General features: G+C 39.3%; 1 protein-coding gene across 1 annotated transcript in view; it reads right to left on the bottom strand.

The window, feature by feature from the left end:
• Positions 1-1,053: 1,053 nt before the first annotated feature.
• LOC109033988 (uncharacterized) overlaps positions 1,054-20,216 on the bottom strand; it is a 44,287-nt gene continuing 25,124 nt past the window's right edge. Inside the window, exons 6-8 of the mRNA XM_072304906.1 lie at positions 19,364-20,050; positions 10,720-11,235; positions 1,054-3,633 (exon numbers count right to left, since the gene is read on the bottom strand). Coding sequence (XP_072161007.1) covers positions 3,248-3,633; positions 10,720-11,235; positions 19,364-20,050 — 1,589 coding nt within the window. The 3' untranslated portion in view covers positions 1,054-3,247. The remainder of the gene's footprint in view (positions 3,634-10,719; positions 11,236-19,363; positions 20,051-20,216) is intronic.

Below are 20,216 nucleotides of genomic sequence, written 5' to 3'. Positions count from 1 at the left end.
TCACTTGCATCGCTACCGGAACAAATTAGTGAACAGTTAAATAATAAAGCGAAAACTGGCAACTATGGCGCTTAAGGAAAGAGCCTTTATAATGGAAATGATTGATTTTGGTCGTAAGTAGACGAGCAGAGGTGAATTAACCATCACTGTCATCATCCGCCACCTAAAATCGCCAGTTTACGATTCAAAACATAGGCGGCCGCGCGCCGACCCGCTCCGTTTTTGCGCTTTTGCTTCCTCAATTTTAAAGATAAACCTATGATGTAATATACCAAATCAACGCTAAAAGAATGATCTACAACTTTTACTGACGGGTATTTTTCGATCCGGGTCTTCATAAGGACGTAAATACAGAAAATGCCGGTCAATAATTCTCAATTTTCAATTTCTTTCCATTTTACTCACATTTAAATTACTTTGACATTCAAAACTATAGTTTATTCGAAAAGTAGACTCAATTACCTACAGTTTAAAAAAAAATATAACTCTCTAGGTCCATTTCTCCCTTCGTGGTGAATTTTTGAAAACATGTCCAATTTTCAACTTCATCGGACCACTGTGCGCAGTTCCCCAAGGGGATTCATGGGGACTTTTGGCTAAAAACTCCTTTTCATATGAAGAATCGATTGGGCCTAAATCCAGCCGTACATTCGTTTCCGGCCATCAAAATACTTCGTTTCCTGGACTCGCGTGCATGCGCGAGATCCCAACCCTGAGGCAGGGGCTCGAGTCCCACCGGGCAGAATAGTTTTAGTGATTCTATTGAATGTTTCAGACCAATCATCATCGCGGCCTTTTTTCGAAGCCGCAGCACCACTGAAATTCATATTTGCATGATAAAAGAATGTGTCTCATTAAGGAGGGTATTTTGGCCTTATAAAAAAACCTGGGTCATGGTTTAAAAATATGAAGAAAGTGGGCTCATATAGAGATAATTGCCCGTCGATAGCCGCAAAAATCATGAAAATTGACCCGGTAGAACGCTGGAACTAAGCGTCACCAGTTATGCAAAATTAGGAGGCCCTGGAGCTTATAGTATACATAAAAAACGTATTTGAGATGATCTAAAAACCTCGTTTATTTTACAGCAATAATACGGTATAATTTAGGGGTTACAAATAATCTGAATTTGTAAGAAGGGGTGCGATAAATCTTACAGAATTGGTATAGGCGTTTTTATGTCATAAGTCCTAATCTCCGTACAGTGTAAAATTTACTGGTGCTGTACACTTTTTTCAAATTTTACTGGATAAATTTTCAAAAACTGTTTCTACTTGATTTTTTATTTCCTTTTCTGCATTTAGACGAGAGGATATGCGAAAGGTAAAAATACTGAAATTTTTTTGAGTTTTGAAAAAAATTACTGCACTCAAAAAACAAGTATGCAAAGAGTGACTTACCGGCCGAGTTATGGATCATGGAGCCATTGAATATCGTTCGTGGAGCCATACGTATAGGTTCACGACCAATAAAGTTTGGCTCAGAAAGGCATTATGTGGACGGTAAGTCACTTTGGTTAGAAATTATGGATTTCCGAGCCATTTTTTATGGGTCTCAGAGTCATACCTTTTTTTGAGTGTGGGTGGGCCCTTCCGACTGATTTATTTTATTCCAAAAATCAATGTTTACATTTTCAGATAATATGGGAAAGTCATTTATCAGGGCGCTGGATTACGTTAGTCTGTGTGTCACAAAACTATGCATAGCTGATGAATAAATGATAAGATTTTTTTTTTTTTTTTTTTTTTTTTTTTTTTTTTTTTTTTTTTTAAGCGTACTTTTCAATTGAATAGTGTCATGCAAAAACGGGCTAATGCCCATTAATCCTGGCTCGAGATTTGGAAATATGACTGAATCGGCCTTTCAGACTGATTTATTCTCCTGCATGAGTCGTTACAAATGATTATCTCGTCTGTAGTTCGTGAAAAAGTAGGGTTTTTGAAAATCCATCAGTAAATCCTGAATTGGTGTAGACGTTGCGGTTTCGAAGGAGTGGCCCGGCTCTGCGTATTGTTACGCTTAAGAGGAATCATAAGTCCCAATTTCCAAAGTGTAAGATTTACTGTTCTTGTACACTTTTTTCAAGTTTTACTAGATGGATTTTTAAAAAAAATTATGGTTTGCTTCTTTGTTTTTTCTGTATAGAGACAAGAGGATATTTAAAAATAGAAAAAACTGAAATTCTCTTGAATTTTGAAAAAATTCAAGAAAATGTCAGTTTTCTTTATTGTTCGAATATCCTCTTGTCTAAATACAGAAAAAATAAAGAATCAAACAATAAATTGTTTTGAAAGTCCATCTAGTAAAACTTGAAAAAAGTGTACAAGAACAGTAAATCTTACACTGTGGAAATTGGGACTTATGATTCCTCTTAAGCGTAACAATACGCAGAGCCGGGCCACTCCTTCGAAACCGTAACGTCTACACCAATTCAGGATTTACTGATGGATTTTCAAAAACCTACTTTTTCACGAACTACAGACGAGATAATCATTTGTAACGACTCATGCAGGAGAATAAATCAGTCTGAAAGGCCGATTCAGTCATATTTTCAAATCTCGAGCCAGGATTAATGGGCATTAGCCCGTTTTTGCATGACACTATTCAATTGAAAAGTACGCTAAAAAAAAAAAAAAAAAAAAAAAAAAAAAAAAAAAAAAAAAAAAATCTTATCATTTATTCATCAGCTATGCATAGTTTTGTGACACACAGACTAACGTAATCCAGCGCCCTGATAAATGACTTTCCCATATTATCTGAAAATGTAAACATTGATTTTTGGAATAAAATAAATCAGTCGGAAGGGCCCACCCACACTCAAAAAAAGGTATGACTCTGAGACCCATAAAAAATGGCTCGGAAATCCATAATTTCTAACCAAAGTGACTTACCGTCCACATAATGCCTTTCTGAGCCAAACTTTATTGGTCGTGAACCTATACGTATGGCTCCACGAACGATATTCAATGGCTCCATGATCCATAACTCGGCCGGTAAGTCACTCTTTGCATACTTGTTTTTTGAGTGCAGTAATTTTTTTCAAAACTCAAAAAAATTTCAGTATTTTTACCTTTCGCATATCCTCTCGTCTAAATGCAGAAAAGGAAATAAAAAATCAAGTAGAAACAGTTTTTGAAAATTTATCCAGTAAAATTTGAAAAAAGTGTACAGCACCAGTAAATTTTACACTGTACGGAGATTAGGACTTATGACTCTTCGTAGGCCTTCAGTAGATTTGCAATGATTCCTAGGGCACATCCTTATCCCTACCATTCGCATCCACGATTCTAAAGTGTTGCTTAATTCGTAATGACTTCACTCCTTCGTTGTAGTCCTTTTCGTTATGGTTGTGCTTGAGCAACCAATCGAGGGTATTTTTTATTTTGTTAACTTTTAGTTCACCCTTTCTCCCATCAAGGTATTCATATATTTCTTCTTGATTGAAGTAACATTCACAATCTTTTCCATTAGCCGAGACTTTTGCCGTGGTAAACTGTATAGGTGCCCACGTAATTTGTGGACGATTGTGACCAGTAGCGCCTGGAGGAGCACTTTCGGACCAATTGGAAACGAAACCAAACTTGTCATTACATTTTTTCTGGCATGATTCAATCGTTAAAGTTTCCCTCCAATCTGGAAAGGAAAAAGGAACATAATGAGGTCAATATCTACCAGAATTACTTGCACAGTTAAGAGAAAACGATGAAGCACTGAAAACATAACCCGAATATACAAATACAATTAGAAGAGATTAAAACATGGGTATTCATTGGTAAACCATTAGGTTTCGAGCCGTAACCGGCTCATGTTCAGCTGGCAAAAGCAGGAAAAATAAATGAAAAATAAATAATGACGACCTGAGACCAGTCGTCATCGCGTAACCTCTGGAATTCGGTATCGAACATCGGAGGCAGACGGCGCCAACGCGTGACGTCTGCCGTAAGAGTTCCGTGCTGAATTCCAGTTGAGGCGGCCAAGGCCTAAAATAAAAATGAAAAGAAATAAAAAAAGTTCAGTTTCGAGGGATCAGCAGGCTTTTAATTTACGGAGGGGCCAGAAACCTGCAAAAGCCGAACTGTTTGCAGTTGATTAATAATTTCGAAGTTGTGAATAAATGACATGGAAGTACCTGCAGATGCTCGCCATCCAAGCACGAATGGACCACTAGATAAGGTACATTCTGATACATGTTTCTTAACAAAAATTTTACGTAAAACACGATGCACACAACGAAAATTACCGAAATTAACTCCTTACGAAGATGTTTAATGATTCTTAATGCGTGAATTCAAACCACCCGCTCATGAAAACTCAATGCTCTACGTGATTCACATCGCGCGCTAAACGTTATCATGACAGTCTCTGCGATATAAAAATCCAATCTTGACGCTTTGGCTCAGTTATAGCAAATTGCTAATAGTTTGAACAACACATGAAGGGAAATGAACATTGCTCGATTGAGAAGCTTGCTGAAACCGTTGTAGTGCGCGATTTGACTCACGTAGAGTTTTGAGTTTCTTGTGAGCGGGCAGTTCAAATTCCTCGTAACCAATGTGAAATAAAAACGTTAATATCTTCGTTAGGAGTTGGTTTCCGTAATTTTCGTTGTGTGAATCGTTTTCTACGTGAAATTCTGGTTAAGAAACATGTATCAGATCGCTTAAATTCGTACCTTGTCTAGTGGTCCATTCAAACATATGCTGGGATAAAATATTAGTCAGAGACAATGACGCGAAAAGGTATCAAAGACGGGAATATGTTTTACGTGCAAGAAGTTTGATTTCTGTAGCCGGTTAATAATTTCGAGGTTTTAAATAAATGCCGCACGTAAGCACCTGAAAGATGGTCGCAAACCAAGCATGAATTCAAAACGTACGCTAGGGTAAAATATTGGTAAGAGGCGACGCGAGAGAATAACGAGGAACGAAGGAAATTTTACGAATAAAGCTTGAATCCTGTAGTTGATTAATAATTTTGAATTTTTAAATGCATGACACGTAAGCACCTACAAAGATGCTCGCCATTCAAGCATGAATTCAAACATATGCTGGGATAAAATATTAATCAGAGACAATGACGCGAAAAGGTATCGAAGATGGGGAAAAAATTTACCGGGGGTGCCTAGGGTGCGTCAAAAAAAATGAAAGTGTGAAATGTTCCGCTCCCCAGGCGGCAATCGATGACGTTTGGTAAAAAAACATGTTTGCCAAAATTTGGGCCAATTTCAATCATTTTAAATGGTGCCAAAGGTCAATTTTGTGATGAAATTATGATATTTTGGTTTAGACCTCGATTTCGTACAAAAAACTCGATTTTACGCTGAAATCATGCGTTTACGAGAAAAATGTCAAAGAACTCGACTTGTAGAGGATGAAATTTTACACTAGGAGGACGTCTTTGTAACCGATAAAAATCAAATTGAACTAGAAAAACTAAACTCGGTATTTATTTTTTTGGTCCTCAGAATTTCCGAGGTCTTACTAAGTAGAGGTTTAAAAGACTCATTTTTCACGAAAATAAGTCGAAAGAGGGTATAAATGAACTGTAGGCAAGTGTTGAGGATGCAAATGTCATCAGAACTTCCTCAGTTTCAAAAAAAGTTCCAACTATTTTGCACAATCCTCCAAAAAGTGTACGACTCGAGAAGCAGGATCGTGCTATAATAGTAGGGGGAAAGTGCGGTTTGACCGGGAAAAATTGCGTAACAAACTTTCCCTATGTAATCGTCATCAGTAGGTCCCCCTGAACAACTTCCTAAAAGTTAAAAATGGCCCGACCCCGGAATATCCCTCAAAAAAGTTGAAATTGAAAATGGCGGCCGTAATAAGAGGGTCCGGGAAATCGGTATTTTAAAATGCTCATTCTGTCTCATCATGTGAGGTATCATTTCCTATGTAATTTTGGTCGTAGATTTCATAAATGAATTCCTCAAGGCCTCTTCTGAGCTTACGTTTCTCTCGGTAGTCGTATGTTTCCTTTAATTTCCTTTATTAAATACATTTATAACATCAAATTTAAGTTTCTTGGCCATAAATACATGAAAATAAAGACACTTCACTTTCCTTGTTCCTTCGGTGAAAATTTAAAAAAATGCAACCTCCTGCCTTTCACATTTGGCCGCCATCTTTGATTTGGAGCGCCCCCTTTGGCCGGAGGGCCTTGCGGAATTTATTTATGAAATCTACGACCAAAATTACATAGGAAATGATACCTCACATGATGAGACAGAATGAGCATTTTAAAATACCGATTTCCCGGACCCTCTTATTACGGCCGCCATTTTCAATTTCAACTTTTTTGAGGGATATTCCGGGGTCGGGCCATTTTTAACTTTTAGGAAGTTGTTCAGGGGGACCTACTGATGACGATTACATAGGGAAAGTTTGTTACGCAATTTTTCCCGGTCAAACCGCACTTTCCCCCTACTATTATAGCACGATCCTGCTTCTCGAGTCGTACACTTTTTGGAGGATTGTGCAAAATAGTTGGAACTTTTTTTGAAACTGAGGAAGTTCTGATGACATTTGCATCCTCAACACTTGCCTACAGTTCATTTATACCCTCTTTCGACTTATTTTCGTGAAAAATGAGTCTTTTAAACCTCTACTTAGTAAGACCTCGGAAATTCTGAGGACCAAAAAAATAAATACCGAGTTGAGTTTTTCTAGTTCAATTTGATTTTTATCGGTTACAAAGACGTCCTCCTAGTGTAAAATTTCATCCTCTACAAGTCGAGTTCTTTGACATTTTTCTCGTAAACGCACGATTTCAGCGTAAAATCGAGTTTTTTGTACGAAATCGAGGTCTAAACCAAAATATCATAATTTCATCACAAAATTGACCTTTGGCACCATTTAAAATGATTGAAATTGGCCCAAATTTTGGCAAACATGTTTTTTTACCAAACGTCATCGATTGCCGCCTGGGGAGCGGAACATTTCAGACTTTCATTTTTTTTGACGCACCCTAGGGGTGCCGTACTGAGAAATCTCTCCGACGCCGGACGGGTAGCGCTCAAAAATAGCGCTAAATTTTCCAATTGATCTTTTGTGAAGAGGTGAGCGAAGAAAAATGGTATCAAAGCGCCACGACTCCATGAGTCCGCGGATCAGTGGGAGCTCTGCGTTCAAGCTTTGCAAACGCTAGGCCTTGTCCACACGAGCGCAGTTCGCGGAACTTATTCCTCGAACTTGCTCAGTTCGCGGAACTTATTCCTTGAAACGAGGCATGCTGTCCACACGGGTTCGTCCGAACTGGAACCGGAACTTCAATAAAACTATACAATTATTGCAAAATAATAGATTATTATGACCGCCAAAGTAACAAAAATAAATGCCAAGATCATATGTAAAGGACGTGAAAAACGAAAACAAGCAAATTCACATCAAAAGAAACATATTTAGAAGCTCGGAGCACGGGGGAAATTCCAGGTTTTGGAGGAATGAGTTTCAGCTCAGCAAAAAACTTGTTCCGGGAACAAGTTCCTCGAACTGAGTTCCGCGAACCGCGTTCGTGTGGACAAGGCCCTAGACTGATTTTATTGGCCCCTGGTGTCCTTTCAGTCGCCGCAGTGCATGCGCTAGCGGCGCTCTGAATTGGCAATCGGACACAGCGCTGCCGTGATAGCGAAGAGAGCCGTAAGTGCAAAAATGAAGTTCTGAGAAAACGGGCTCAGAAACTTTCGACCGGAAAATTGTGTTGAAAGAAGCCTCCGTTCTTTGTCAAATTGCCACTAATGCGTCCGGAAGACTCCTAGAAATCGTATGGATGATTAAAAATAGACTGATTTTATTTCCATTACATAAAAAGGGTATTTTTCATTTTCCTGCTAGGTTATTGTTAGGCAAGACAGCCGTAAGTGCTATCTTCTGCATGCTTTCGTGGTTGCGTTTTGAACGCACAACAAACACATTTTCAGGTTAGAAATCGGCAGATGAGGGCGGCATTCCTCTTGAAAGCACTGTTTTCATTGGCTCTCATGCACCTACGGCTGTCTTGAAAATACTATGTCATTTTTTGTGCAGTTACGGCTTTCTCGTACGTCTCGTTTTCATTAAATTAGGATGCATTTTGCTGTTTTAGCTGTCTCATTAATTTCATCTAAAAGAGTTTAGACGAATTTTGAAGAAAATTCGATTTCGAAAATTTTGCACTTACGGCTCTCTTCGCTATCACGGCAGGGCGGTGCGCCATGGGGGGGGGGCTGTGTTTGCGCGGGGAATGTAAACTTGTTCCTTTTTGTTTCCGTTGCTGTGTGAGGATTGCTTGAATTTTATTTTGGTTTTTATTTTTATTTCTAGATAATGGGAACGCTAGTATTTCCGTTTTTGCGAGATTTTGCCGACCCTGTTTGGGAACTTTTCACAACGATCGGCTCTGAATAATTTTTAAGTTGATTTTCTTTGCGGAAGAAATAGAGTAGAGGTTAAGTTCTGAGCTCGAGAGAGCTATACTAGTTTGTTGTTTTTTTCCGTTTTTGTTTTCCTTTTTTTTTAAAAAAAGAAAAAAAAATGCCGGTGGCGGCAACACCAGTGATTACATGAAACGACTAGGATCATAGGTCGCCACACCCATATTGTGATTGCTTTTTATCGTAAACTGAAACGAAAATTGAGCCCTAAACCTAAAAATTATTCATTTTGTCCTTGCACTGGGAAAATAGCGCGGAGCGCACGCCGGAGCACTGTGGTGGGATCCCTCGCCGGACAGCGGCTCAGCGAGGAGGAAATATTGTGACATCATAGGTTAGGTAGGTTTTGCCCTTGTTTCCCGTGTGAACCACGGCCAGCCCTAGATTGATCAGCACTTTTTGTGAGATGCTATTGGGGTAAAGGGGCAGGACGCGCGGGACGTGGTGGGAGGCGGCGGTGCACGGCGACGCGCGTTTTCCGGAAAATTTCTAAAGTCAGTCGCTCATGTTCGCCGGGATGGGAAATGTCGCGATTCCGTGTAAAGTCCAGGTGCACGTAAAATTCCATCCCTGCGTCCTCAAAGTGTTTTTCGGCGGTGTCGAATTAACCTCCGCGAGACCCCCGGCATAGAAGATCAGCAACATAAAGTCGTCCGACCGTTGCCCCCGCCATGTCCCAGAGTGCGGTTCAACCCTTCCGTCGACGTTTTGAGTGAAAATCCGTCAGCAGCCTCCGCGAGACCCCCGGCATAGAGGATCAGCAACATAGAGTCGTCCGACCGTTGCCCCCGCCATGTCCCAGAGTGCGGTTCAACCCTTCCGTCGACGTTTTGAGTGAAAATCCGTCAGCAGCCTCCGCGAGACCCCCGGCATAGAGGATCAGCAACATAGAGTCGACCGACCGTTGCCCCCGCCAAGTCCTGGTGTGCCAGCTGTAGTTTTTGTCTCTTTCTGAGTTTCGGTTGTTTTGGAGAGTTTTTGGAAGTTTGGAAGATTTTGAAGAAGATTTAGTTGCGTTTTTCGGTTTCGTTGTTCTGGAATTTGATCCGTGTACTTTGTCTGTGATTATTAAATTGTGCGGTTAATATACGGTGTTTATTCATTGAGGACTTGAGGCCTCATTATTCCTACCTCAAGTGGTGGAAAAATCGCCCCCCCCCCCCCCCCACGTTTCTCCTAACAGCTGAGAAACATAAGTTTTGGGCCGAACTTTAGGGTATCGCCTCTGGTCCCTAGAGGTTTAGCTGTTTCAATACGAGAAACAACTTTCTACAAGGGAGAAAAATACACCGAAAAAAGAGGTGTTGAAGTAACATCCTCGATGTTAAAAAAATGTGCGACTACTCTTGGATGTTGTCATTACCACTCTGGGTGTTAAAGTAACATCCTAGGATGTTACCTTTACATCCTATCATGCTACATTAACTGCCACAGTGTTAATGGCAACATCCAAGAGCTCTCGTCGCACATTTTTTTAACAACCGTAACATCCGGGATGTTACTACAACATCTTTTTTTTTTCGGTGTAGGATTGAAAAGTTAACTCCGAAAGTTTTTCACCGTTACAGTAAACCATGAAATAAGGAAGCAAATTTAAAAGAAATAAGGACTTCATAAAAATATTACGTGGAACGTGGTAAAGACATCGGATAAACAACCTATGGCGAAGGCAGGGCCACTTATTGACAGAGTCTGAACTACAAGAAAACGCACAAGTTTTTTCTTCAAAATCTTCCGGGGAAATCGAATTGTACCCAACGGAAAGTTCAAACGTTAATTCTGTACCGAGAAATTTACGAGTATTTGTTACCCGGATAATATGTAAGTTACACAATGCAAATGACATCATTTGTATTTTTTTCATTTAACCTTTGTTAAATGTAAACACTAAAATCTTGCGTGGGAGTTAATTTTCAGACTTCCCGCCGCATACTCCTTTTTTCGCGTGAAATTTTGAAGAGAAAAATATGACGTGGTGCTTTAATACATACCCTGTCTACAGATACATTTTAAAATTGTTCAACATCACAGGGAACCATGAGAGGGTTTGAAATTGAGTTCCAAAGAATGTATTTATATTGACACAAGAACTGACTATTTGGACGACTTTTATATCAAAAGATATACTCATTGTGACATAAGCCGTGTCATACATGTGTTCTTATCCTTCTCAGGGCTCTTGTCAAAATGGATATAGTTCGCCTTTTGATTAAAATACGTCCAGTTTCAAAAAAATGCACCAAATTAATAAGACAATGCACTATTATAGAAAGCAGAAAAAATATGTTATCTAGGAAAAATATAGTTACTTCTATGTATGCTTCCCACGAGAATCATGTGAGATTGAACTTTTGCTTTGGATTGTTGAGCTCCTGCTTTGGACTGTTGAGCTTTTCCTTCGGACTGATGAGGTTTTGCTTCAGACTGTTCCTTTGCTTCTTCAGAGCGCCTCATTGCTGGTAATTTTTTTTCATGTATCTCCCTAGCTTTTGCCGCGTTGAATGTCTCCTCTCTGTTTCTCCTCTGTGTGCTATCCATATCATATTGATTGGAAATGTAGAAGAGCCCAGTGGTTTTTCCGGTACGTGAGAACCAGAACTGCCCATTGCAGTAAAAATGCCTGAAATCTTCAAGAAATGTTGTGTCTAGACCTGTTTCCACAGCCCATAGAGTCAAAGCCGGATTCACGATACAGCTGCAAGTTTTACTGTTATCTAAAAGTTTGGGTTGTGTTAAGCCCGTCCTTGAAGAGCCATGCCACATTTCGACATAACCAAAAAACTCTTTGCAAAGCGTTTTGCAACTCTCCTTCGTGAACGCCTCCTCTGAAATCAATGAATTGAAATCTAGAAAGTCATGAAAGGATCTGCGAAAATGGTCAAACGTAATTCACTGAATATATCGGGTGAGGGTAATGCAATATGTGTTACACTGAGAAAAAACTATGGTTTATAAACCTATTAGAGGTAAATATGGAACACCTATAATAGTCGTAAATAAACTAATGATTCTCGGTCTGTGAACCATACTAAGGTCTCTGTACCTAATTAAGGTACCCCGTACCATAACTAAGGTATATGTGCTATTATTATATGTAGAGGTACTACTATTAGTGGTGTTCCATATTTACCTCTAATAGGTTTATAAGCCATAGTTTTTTCTCAGTGTACACGTTATGGCAATGCAGCTAGTTAATAAAATAATGGACTCAAGTTTGTCAAAGAATATGCTGGATTGGATTTCTCCTAGGAGGAGATGTAGGAGACGCCTAGGAAAAGGATTGCAGCTGGGGGTGTCACACGAATGAGGGAGGGTCATTTGCTTACGGGGAGAGTATGGGAGGATAGGTTAGTATTGTGATTAGGTGTCGCGGAGCCTCAGAGGATGCTGCAGAAGAGGCTCTGGAGGACCATTCCGTTGAAACTGCATACAGGGTGATCCAAAAGTCCCCTCCATTCCCTCTAAGTTTTTATCTAATTGAGGAAAAAATTTGAAACTTTTAGGATGTTCCTACGTCAAAGATGCTACTTTTTGGCCCCCATAATTTTTGACGAGGCTACCTTGGGGGGGGGGGGGTCAACGGACCCCAATTTTTTTTCAAATGAGAAGACCCCCCCTCCCCTTGTGATAGCTCGTTCGAAAGAATATAAAAAGAGAAAACTTTTCGCGCCACGGAGAGGTCAATATCTCAAACCGTTTTAAAATGGCGGCCGGTTAAATTTCGAGAAGCCCGAAAATTGACACCGATCGTGTGTCAATGGATTTGCGCGAAAAAAGGTATCTGGGAGTATTTTAACTGAGATAAACGAATTTGACGTTTGCATCCTTTTCGAGATTTTTTCGAAAAACCAATTTCTAATATGACCGAAAATTGTCACCTCGGATCTTTGCTGATAGATTTGCCTGAAATTTGGAACTTAAGGGTATTTCAGCATGAGATTAACTTTGAAGTTGAATTTTCGGAAAATACATTTTCGGCTATTTCGATCTTTACTCGGCCGCCATTTTGAATATTTCGGTTTTATCAAAAACATAACATTTCATTCGTTTCTCTCGGATCAAAATTCATACCGAGTTTCAGGCAAATCCATCGACGAAAAACCGAGGTATTCATTTTCCGCCATTTTTATCTTTAACCAACGGCAATTTTGAAACGGTTTGAAATGTTGACCTCGGGTTTGCGCGAAACATTTTCTTTGTTTTATGCTGTTTGAACAAGTTATCACAAGGGGCGTCCTCCCGTTTGAAAAAAACCAAGTTGGGCTCCGTTGCCCCCCTCCCCCGAAATGGCCCTTTCTGAAAAATTTAGAGGGTCAAAAAGTAGCTGCTTTTGGCCTAGGAATATCCCCCAAGTTCCAAAACTTTACCCCAAGTAAGTGAAAAGTTAGAGGGAGTGGAAGGTACTTCTGGATCACCCTGTATACCCGTGTTAACGTCGTTAAAGTTGCACGACTCTTCCTTAACTTGAACAAGTGTCTAGTATTATCCACATTTTGCGTTTCTCTGTAAAAATATTCAGAATAATAAAAGAAAAATTTTAGGAAAATCTCAGAGCACAGCTTGTACAGCTCTCTAACAACCACCCAGTTGAATGTATGCACAATCTTAGCAACGGTGACATAGGTATGTGTTGTTTGATCGGAAAGGCCTTTGTATGCACAATGAATGTTGAAATGCCCTTGACAAATTTGATGCAATCTTAATAAAGAGAAGTATAAGCTTTTGGAATAGTAGAAATCAACCGGATTGCAAGCTATTTTTGTTCACGCACGAAACGTGAGTTATCGGTAATAACTGATTTTCCATCTAAAGCCACCGCAGAGAGTCGAATATTAATTTCAATAGAGTTATGCTCGAACGACGCCATTATTTAATATTAATTATAATTAAATTAAATAATTTAATAAAATGAAAAAATTTACATAATTATTTAAGGTGATTCGATGGACGCCATATTTTGTGTCAGAACGGCTTGCGATATATCGCATCAATTGGTTCCATTTTTTCAGCTACTCGTCATTTTTCTCCAATTTTGAGATCGCAATTCTGTTGTCAGGAGACTAAAGCACTCATACCAATTTTAACAAAGAAATTCAACGTAATAAAGGCGTGGTTTTTTTAGAGAGAAAATATAGCATTCGAGTGCAGTTTCGATATCAGTATCGAATGCGATGTTTTCTCTCTGAAAAAACCACGCCTTTATTACGTTGAATTTCTTTGTTAAAAGTGGTAAGTGAGTGCTTTAGTCTCCAGACAACAGAATCGCGATCTCAGAATTGGAGAAAAATGACGAGTAGCTGAAAAAATGGAACCAATTGATGCGATATGTCGCATGCCGTTCTGACGCAAAATATGGCGTCCATCGAATCACCTTAAAGAACCAAGGCGTTATGCATCAATTCTTGATTACTGACCTAAACTTGTCATCATTAGAGTTTTCATTTCACATTCACATCTAATAAAATTCACCATAGTTCAAGAACAGTACATCTTTCGTAACGCCACAATGCTTATCTAACGCAGCTTACTTCCAGTGCGCATGTCAATATTCTCTGTTTTTCCCTCGTTTCGCCACAAGATAGCGGCACCTATTCATCAGTATGTTATCAGCACTATCAATCCCTGTTTGGAAATTCAATAGATTCTTATTCCTTTTACAGACTTTACCAATTTCAAATGTCTTTAGTACATATAGTAATTTATGGTCCTTATTTTTATGCAATATTTTGACATCATCATCGTCAATTGTATGATTCGACTCATTAGCATGCTTAAATGGGTGGATTTCAGCCAATGGGAGAAAATGGTTCTGAAAAAAAGTTGAAAAGTGATTTGGCCATATCAAGCTATAGACTACTTTTCTGTTATCTTAGAGCTCCATACTATAGGATTTAATGACGTGCATCGCAATATCTTTACGATTATTTTTCTTTACCAAGCCTGACATGTCAGTTTGGTTTGGACATGTCAGGCTTGGTGACATCACCAAACTGACATTTTGCTGTTATTCATTTTTCCTGCCAATTTACAGTAACAAAATCAAACCAATCATTGAGGTTAGGTCGAGAGGCCACCTGTAGATGTAAGAATAAAATATTTGCTCACATATTCCTTGCATATTACACCAAAAGTTTTGATGGAAAACAGCGTCACCAAACTGACACTGAATAAGTGAGACACTCCAAAAACCATGGAAAAAACTGAAATTATGCTGAAATTGGAAGAAATATGTGGACTCATCAAGTGCATGTCTGTTCGCTCTCCTTTTCCGCTATCAGTCATGCCTTAATCCGCACACAAAGCGCTATCTCTTGAGTGGCCACAAACTAAAACGCATAGCGTCACCTAACTGACATAATATTGAGTTACACGCTTCAAGTCTCAAATTACATTGAATAATATAGTTTTCTCGTGTTTCAATGCATATTATATCAAACAATATACATTCAAGACTTAAAAAAAATTAGACAAAGCTCGCAAAAGGTCCTGGTTTATTTATATAACGATTTGGAACATTGATTACCTCCGAGTTACACGTCATAAAACTGACATTTTCACTGTTTAGCACGTTGAAAAAAAGGTTTAGAATTATTCAAATCTCCTGAGGAATTTTTTCGTGGTTGGTGCGACCTACTTCTATGCAAAAAATCAAAGATCGAGAAAAAATATTATAATGGATCACTAGACAAGATACGAATTTCAGCATTCTGATACATGTTTCTTAACCAGAATTTCACGTAGAATACGACGCGCACAACAAAAATTACCGAAATCAACTCCTTCCAAAGATATTTAATGATTCTTGATGCGTGAATTCAAACCACCCGCTCATGAAAACTCAATGCTCTGCGTGATTCACATCGTGCGCTAAACGTTATCATGACACTCTCTGCGACATAAAAATCTGGCAACCTCAATCTTAACGCTTTGGCTCAGCTGTAGCAAATTGCTTATAGTTTGAACAACACATGATGGGAAATGAACATTGCTCGATTGAGAAGCTTGCTGAAACCGTTGTAGTTTGCGATTTGACTCACGTAGAGCTTTGAGTTTCTTGTCAGTGGGCAGTTCAAATTCCTCGTAACCAATGTGAAATAAAAACGTTAATATCTTCGTTTGGAGTTTGTTTTATTAGTTTTCGTTGCGCGAATCGTGGTCTACGTGAAATTCTGGTGAAGAAACATATATCAGAATGCTTACATTCGTACCTTGTCTAGTGATCCATTGAAAGTTTTGAGCAACCAGTTACACGTCTTTCCCATATTTTTTCCCATTAGCTGAAATCCACCCAAATGCATTAGATGTGGCACTTCTAGCGTCCTTTTTATAGTATTGACATGCTTGCCTTTTACTTTTCTATGGTATGTAGCATCACAATTTGTGCAGTTAATTTTGGAAATCCCTTAACTGTTCCATAAAAATAGGGACCGTATATTACTACGTGTACTAGACAAATTTGAAATTGCTCAAGCCAGCAGAAAGGAATGAGGACCTATCAAATGTCCAAACAGGAATTGATAGTGCTGATAACATACTGTATTATGAAAGATCCTCCTGGGAGGAGACGTAGGGGACGCCCAGTGAGAGGTTGGCGACAGGGGGTGTTAAGTGAGATGAGGGAGTGTCAACTCCCTGATGACTTGTGGGAAGACCGAGCTTGAGCTTTGTGGCGATTAGGCGTCGTAAAGCGCCAAAGAGCGCTGTAAAAGCGACTCATATTTATGTATATTATGAAAGATGCATTGTTGTTGAACTATTGTGAATTTTATTAGATGTGGATGTGAAACGATCATTAATGTCTGTGTCACGAAATCCCTGATAATCGATATTTTCTATAATTTTGAATGGCAAATCAATCGATTATCGCAGAGCACGCCTCGCCTATGGTCTTTTTTGATGTCAGCGCAGTCCGTCGGGCGCCCTCTTTTGATTTTGCTTTGAGGAGCATTCCACCTGCAGGTCGATTGTTGAATCGTTATCGAATGACCTTGATCGATATATAGCATTGTGAAGATAGGGAGTTATCGATCAGAATCATTCGATAACGATTCAACAATCGACCTGCTGGTGAGGAGCTAGCTGGACAACAAGCGTTCGTTGCGAGCAATATTGTGGCGTCACAGTCTTATTTGGATGTCCAGTTGCTAAAGCGTAGAGAAATATTGCTCCGAAAGTTTTGACTTTTCATCAAATTCTTGGAAAACCTGTGTCCAGATACATATAATTCGGACGTATTTCTGTCAAACGGAACTAAGCGCCAAATTGAGTTCCTTTTGTGGAATTTAGAATGCCGGGCAGCGAGTTCTATCAAACGGAACTAAGCGCATGGCAAAGCATTGCGAGTGACGGAATGAGCCCGACGACGCCCGGTTCCGCCGCCAATCCAAGCCCCTTAGCCCCCCTCTACCTTCCTCCCCGTATGGCGCTTAGTTCCGTTTGACAGAAATACGTCCACTTGGCATCCTTACAATGAGAATTTTAACATTAAATCCTTTGTAATAAAGAACTCCATTGGAACCATTTCTGAACATACTGTTGATCCTAATAATCTGCAGATCGATGAAATGGAGCGATGTAGTTCGTGAACATAGGCTCCGATCAAAGATCACATTTCGCTCGTCAAAAATAAAAACAAATGTACAACAACAACAGGATATATGCAGCCAAATTTTTAAAATCGGTTGCAACCCTTTTGGGCGCTTCTGGGTACCAGATGCGCCCTTTCCAGCCGTTCGACTCCCCCGATGTAACATGTACTATACTACATACCGTTTTGCCTTATGGGTAATGACGCCATTCTGGTACACCCGGGAAAATTTGATTTTCTTCTGCATCTGGTATTCGTAAAAGTTTTCGTGAAATGTTTTGCTTTTAAGCATAACAATCTCGCACGGACGTATTACCTGGTTAAACTATTTTGGGGCTTCGTTATGCTTAAATGCCTCATATTCGAGGTTGTAGTTTCAGATTGATTCGAAAAAATCACGAACAGTCACGTGATCTCTTCATTTTAGTGACGTATTACTATGCTATTTTGTGATTGGTTCATTTTCTCGGCGCAGCATCGTCAAGCGTCAGCTGTTTGCACAGATTAGTCCAGATCGCTAACATCGGCGGAGGAGCGTGAGTAGTTTTGTGAGCGCCATTGGCGGGAAAATCCATGGGCATTTAAAACTAGGAACCAAAACTGAAATTTTGGCTATTTTCAGCAGATTTTCGGCGGGAGAATACTTCTTTTTCAGATTTTTGTGGGATGAAACGTTCCGAAGAATTCAAGAATTAGTTTCTCAGTAGAATTTATGTGGTTCAATATTTCCAGATTGAATAATTAAGGTGGAAATAAATAAAGAAGGAGAATTAATTAAAATACGAGTTAACAAGGCTAAAAATTATTGAAACACTAAAAGGTAAGACGTTTCGAGCTGCTTCCAGCTCATTTTCAGCTGCAAAAACACATAATAACAAGTAAAAAATTGAGTGGCGACCTGACCTCAGCCGTTATCACGTAACCACTCATGATAACGGCTGGGGTCAGGTCGCCACTCAATTTTTTACTTGTTTTTATGTGTTTTTGCAGCTGAAAATGAGCTGGTAGCAGCTCGAAACGTCCTGCCTTTAAGTGTTTCAATAATTTTTAGCCTTGTTTACCCGTATTTAAATTAATTCTCCTTCTTTATTCGTATAATCGGGCTATGTTTTTGTGCTTTATCGGTGGAAATAAACAAATCAGAGTTCATCAGTATACTGAGTAGATGACATTATTGAAAAAATTTGCAGATTATAATATATCATATTTTTGAAGTTTAAAGCCTTAGAAACCGAAAATTAAAGCAAAATCCTGCCAAAATGAGACTTTTGGTTCCTAGTTTTGAATTCCCGCCAGGCCCCCATGAGAGCAGTTAATTGCTACCAACTGTTGTAAGAATATTGAAACAGAATACTTAGCATAACAGTACTTGATAAAATCTTATTTGATCAAAAACCATTATTATACATTACTATCTATACTTTATTAAAGCTCTATAATCAGAATCAAGAGGAAATTTCTCTCAATCCGGTCAAGTCCTTTCACTACTGGTAGTGCCATCAATTTTCTAAAGTTGCCTAACTTGCAGCAAAATTACTCACGCTTTCTAAGCATTGGCTAGATTGGATGTTAGCGATCTGGACTAATCTGTGGCTGTTTGCGGCTCTGGGTTGAAGGTTTAAGGTTATGTCAGAGAGAATAGAAAGTTAGAGGCCCGACTCGATGCTAGGTAATTGAAACAGATGCGCTCGCAGCGCGCTCGCTGGCAACGTACGCAACTATTATTTTCTATTGTTTTCCAGAGACTAGCGGCGGGTATGTTGCTGCCGGACCACCTTCACGTAGGCAATTTGTTATACATCGTCCGTCCGCAATACTCTCTCTTGGCCGTATGAAAACGTTCCTCGCATGCGCATTGTTAAAGAAGCGCCCTCCAACGCTTTGGCGTTGGAACTGCTTGTTTAACTTTATAGAGATTTGAATATCAATAAACGGGGCCCCTTCAATTAGTATATTGGCAATTTATTGACGGTGAAACTCCCGACGCACGTATCTTAGTTTCCGACATTGCCAACATTCTATCATACTTCAATTTCATTTTCGGAAAGCTACTCAACCCCAATTGTTAAAACGTCCGTGATTTGTTTACTCTGTGCCGGGAAAATGTCTGTAATTGATGGATTGCTCAAGTCAATTTGATGACCTTGAAATGGACGTATTTCTGCCAAACGGAACTATGTGCATCATGACGTGCGCCCCGTCATGCATATATTCTTATGGGTCTCAGGGTTCATATCTTAATGCACATAGTTCCGTTTGATATAAATACGTCCAAATGGAGTTACGTTTTTTCGTTTGATAAACAACGAAATTCCTACTGACGTTTGCCTAAAAATGAAGCTGATTATAAAATGAGAAATAATTACCATGTTCCTTTCTGCTTGGGAACACTCCCACAATAATTTCACCTTCTTCTTCCATCTCGATCTCAGCAACACTTTCACCTTTCTTAGAAGGATCCTCTGAAGATGCTTCCATTCTTTTGTTTTTTTCCATTTCTGCCCGAGCCTTCCGTTCCTCATCTGGCGAGATCTCAGCAGCATCTTTACCTTTCTTAGAACGATCCTTCGAAGATCCTTCAACTTTCTTGTTTTTCTCTCTTTCTAACCTTTTTAACTGAGCCTTTCGTTCGTCCTCTTCACGTATTATCCGCTGCGCAACAAGTGGTGAAACAACAGCTGCACCCGATATTGATGTTAATCGAGAAAACTTCGCTTTTTCCGCCTGAGATTTCCGCTCCTTCGATTCCACCTCATACGGGATATCCACAGGTACCTCTTCCCCATACAGCCAGAGCCTCGCGGAACAGAACGATTGCCTCGCTAAACTCAGGAAGTCAGTTCGATACCTATCGCCTAGTTTTACTCGTTTAAGTAAACCATGTATTTGCTCGGCATTCATCGTACAGTTACAACTTACTGCTTTCGTTTTTTTATCCTTTACTATAATAGGAAGAGCCAATGGAGCACGATTATCATCATTCGGCAAATACATCTCGCCAAAGTGAGCTTTGCATTTTTCTCCGCACTCTTCAAACGTGATAGAATGGCCGCCTACAAAATGAAGAAAAAATTACTGTTATACCCACTGGTAAATTTTGATTTTAAAAGGTGTAAACAATTTGAAAAATGTACGTTTTTATACGTTATGTTTCAACGTATGTTCATACGTATGTTTTAATAGTTTTTTTTTCGGAATTTTCTCTTCAAAGTTTACAAT

Source organism: Bemisia tabaci, chromosome 10, assembly GCF_918797505.1.
Source record: "Bemisia tabaci chromosome 10, PGI_BMITA_v3".
NCBI classification, from domain to species: domain Eukaryota; kingdom Metazoa; phylum Arthropoda; class Insecta; order Hemiptera; family Aleyrodidae; genus Bemisia; species Bemisia tabaci.
This window is presented reverse-complemented; position numbering and strand designations above follow the sequence as displayed.